The 2,771-nt window shown below is 48.1% G+C and overlaps 1 protein-coding gene across 1 annotated transcript; it reads right to left on the bottom strand.

Annotated features, from left to right (window-relative positions):
• Positions 1-1,783: 1,783 nt before the first annotated feature.
• Positions 1,784-2,221, bottom strand: NHLH2 (nescient helix-loop-helix 2; the record flags this gene model as incomplete). Its single annotated transcript, XM_080613657.1, has 1 exon — positions 1,784-2,221. One exon carries the CDS (start codon positions 2,219-2,221, stop codon positions 1,784-1,786), a length of 438 nt encoding a protein of 145 aa, XP_080469783.1.
• Between the last annotated feature and the right edge of the window lie 550 nt (positions 2,222-2,771).

The raw sequence follows: 2,771 nt of genomic DNA, 5'->3' as shown, positions 1-2,771 counted from the left end.
TTACTGAGTCTGTCTCTGCCATGTTTCAAACAACAAGCTTTGTGAGTGAAGCCTTATATAAGGGAGTATGATTGAGGTTTTCAGAGATAGGGAAAGGGTCCAAGATTTTTTACTTGGTTCCAGTAGAATTGGACCTGGCCGGGAAACTGAATTTAAACACAAGATAGAAAATGCAGTGCAGGACAAAACACCTACATTTTGGTTGCAAAGTCAGATGTATTGAAGAGCAATGTGGCAAAACAGGTGCTTGCAAGCATCAGATTAGATTTTACAGCCTAAACTTTGGCATTTGTGACCAGATGCCAGTCGTGATGTGACTGGGAGAAGCTGGGGATAGCAGTTTTATGCTCAATGTGGAGCTGGGCAGTGCAGCCAGGTGATAGTAGCTGGAGCAGGGAACCCGTGGTGAGAGGCTGCAGCCTGAGTGTTCTTAGGAAGAAGCAGGTAACCTGTTGAAGCTTTTCCACCCACAACCTGAGAAGCCTTTGCAATCCCTGTAATTTGTAAGGGATATTTATTTAAGGAAGATTTGTATCTCCGTCTCATAGAAAGACCAACATGGAAAAAGAATTAGGAAAAAACAGCTTTTATTTGATACTTTTATTTATATGCAAAACAGCTCACCATTCATGAGAGATATGAAAAACGCATCAGATAGAAACCAGATTTTTCTATTTTCACTACAAAATATTGCATTATATAAAGCAACAGAGACACACAAAAAAACCCTGAAAAAGACTAAAATCTTTGGATAGCAGATGTGGTTTGTTTTTTATTTTTCTCGCTCTTTTTCTCTTTCGTCCCCTCAAATGCGCTTCCTGTTTCAAGAGATTCACAGCAAAGAACATGAAACATCTTCAGGTTATAGAATATCTTTTTTTTGGTTGTCACAAAGGAAAGCAGTCCTGGATTTACTTTTTCTTTCTATTTTTTTTCTATTTTTTTTCTTTAGGAAAAAGGTCCTTTCCTAAAAATATACCATCCCACATACACACCGGCGCTCACTCCCCACACATGCATGTACACACACGCACACGCAAATATACACCTCACAAAGATACTACTTCCCTTATAAACGATTTGCAAAGTACTTTCCAGACATAACTATAGATCAGAAGAACAGCAAGTGTTTAAAAAACCTCTCCTAGTTAAGTGCTAGTGGTTGTCCATACCACACGAGAAAAGAAAGGGGGGGAAAAGGCCAAGAACAAATGTCTTGATATATATAAAATATACTTATAAACAGGGGAGGTTTGTCGTACACAAGTGCAATATAATTGGAGGGGGGAAAATTAATTAAAAAGAATAAATAAATAAATAAAGGAAAAGGAACACTGTATCCATCCCAACAAACACTCATAAAGTTAAACATAACGTTCCACACGGATAAAGTGTAAACACCCGACTATAGAAACGAATTGGCACAAAGTATCCAAAGTAAAATCGCCACCACTCTGAAAAATAAATAAATCTTGGAAAAAATAAATTGTCGACTCCTTCTACCATAAATAAAAAATAGTTATTTTTAACTGCACCCATGGGTCACACGTTTAAGGTCACAAGTAGATGGTTTTTTTGGATATATATATATAAAGGGGCACTTGACAGCCTGAAGAAACAATCCGGTTTTACACTTCTCGTCGATAAAAGGCGGGGGGGGGGGGGGGGGGGCGGTGTGTGTGGGGTGTGTGTCTCCGTCGGCCGCACCGCACCGGGAGGGAGAAGCCCCGGGGAGAGAGGTGGGGGAGTGTCCTGGGGCTCCGGGGATCCGTCGGGGCGGGCGCTACACGTCGAGGACGTGGTTGAGATAGGAGATGTAGCAGATGGCGAGGCGCAGGATCTCGATTTTGGAGAGCTTCTTGTCGGGGGGCAGGGTGGGCAGCAGCTTGCGGAGCTCGGCGAAGGCCAGGTTGAAGGCCTCCACTCGGATCCGCTCACGAGTGGCGTGCGCCGATCGGTACTTGGCCGTGGCGCGGCGCCGCCGTCGCTTCTCCTCCCGGCTCAGCGGCGGCGGGTGCAGCCCTGACCGACCTCCGACCCGGCCCTCCCCGACGCCGCCACCGCCCCGGCCCTCGCTGCCGCCGCCGCCGCCCTCGGCGGGCTCTGGGTCGGAGACGCAGCAGCTGAGCGGCTGTGGGTCCGCGCCGCCCAGGGACTCCGGGTCGGAGGGAGCCGAGGAGGGGTGATCTGAGTCGGCAGCTTGGTCAGGGCTAAGCATCATCTTGGAGGGGGCGGAGGAGGAGCCTTCCCGGGACAGAGGAGAGGAGAGAGCGGGTCAGAGTCCCACCACAGGCCAGTACTGCTACCGGGGGATAGGCGAGCACAGGTAAAGGGGACATGTAGGTCCCTCGGCACATGCACCCGTCGCCGGTGGCTGCCGCGGCCCCGCTGGAGCCGGCTGTGGTGGCGGGAGAGCTGCTGCTCCTTCAGGGAGCACCAACGAAAGCAATGCCGGGGATAAATGATGCCCTGTCATTCACCATCAGCATCCCGGGCATTCACCGTGCCCGTCAAAGACTGGGGTTTGACGGCAGCGACAGAGGAAGCTACCCTCTCTCCACTATTCCCCCTGTTTTCTTCGGTGTAGAAACAGGCACGGAAAGCAATAAAAAACCCCATATTTTTTACCAAACAAGTTAATATCCAGTAGCTCAATCTTGGGTAGTTTTATTTTTCTTTTCCAATTTTAACATCGTATTTCCTTCCCCTCCAATCTCTGCTTAAACATTTCTTTTCCCGTAACGCTCTGTGGGAGCCGAGCTACAGACATG

The sequence above is a fragment of the Psittacula echo genome, assembly GCF_963264785.1.
Source record: "Psittacula echo genome assembly, chromosome: 3".
Lineage (NCBI taxonomy): Eukaryota > Metazoa > Chordata > Aves > Psittaciformes > Psittacidae > Psittacula > Psittacula echo.
Note: the sequence above shows the minus strand (reverse complement) of the source record. Positions and strands in the feature narration are given on the sequence as shown.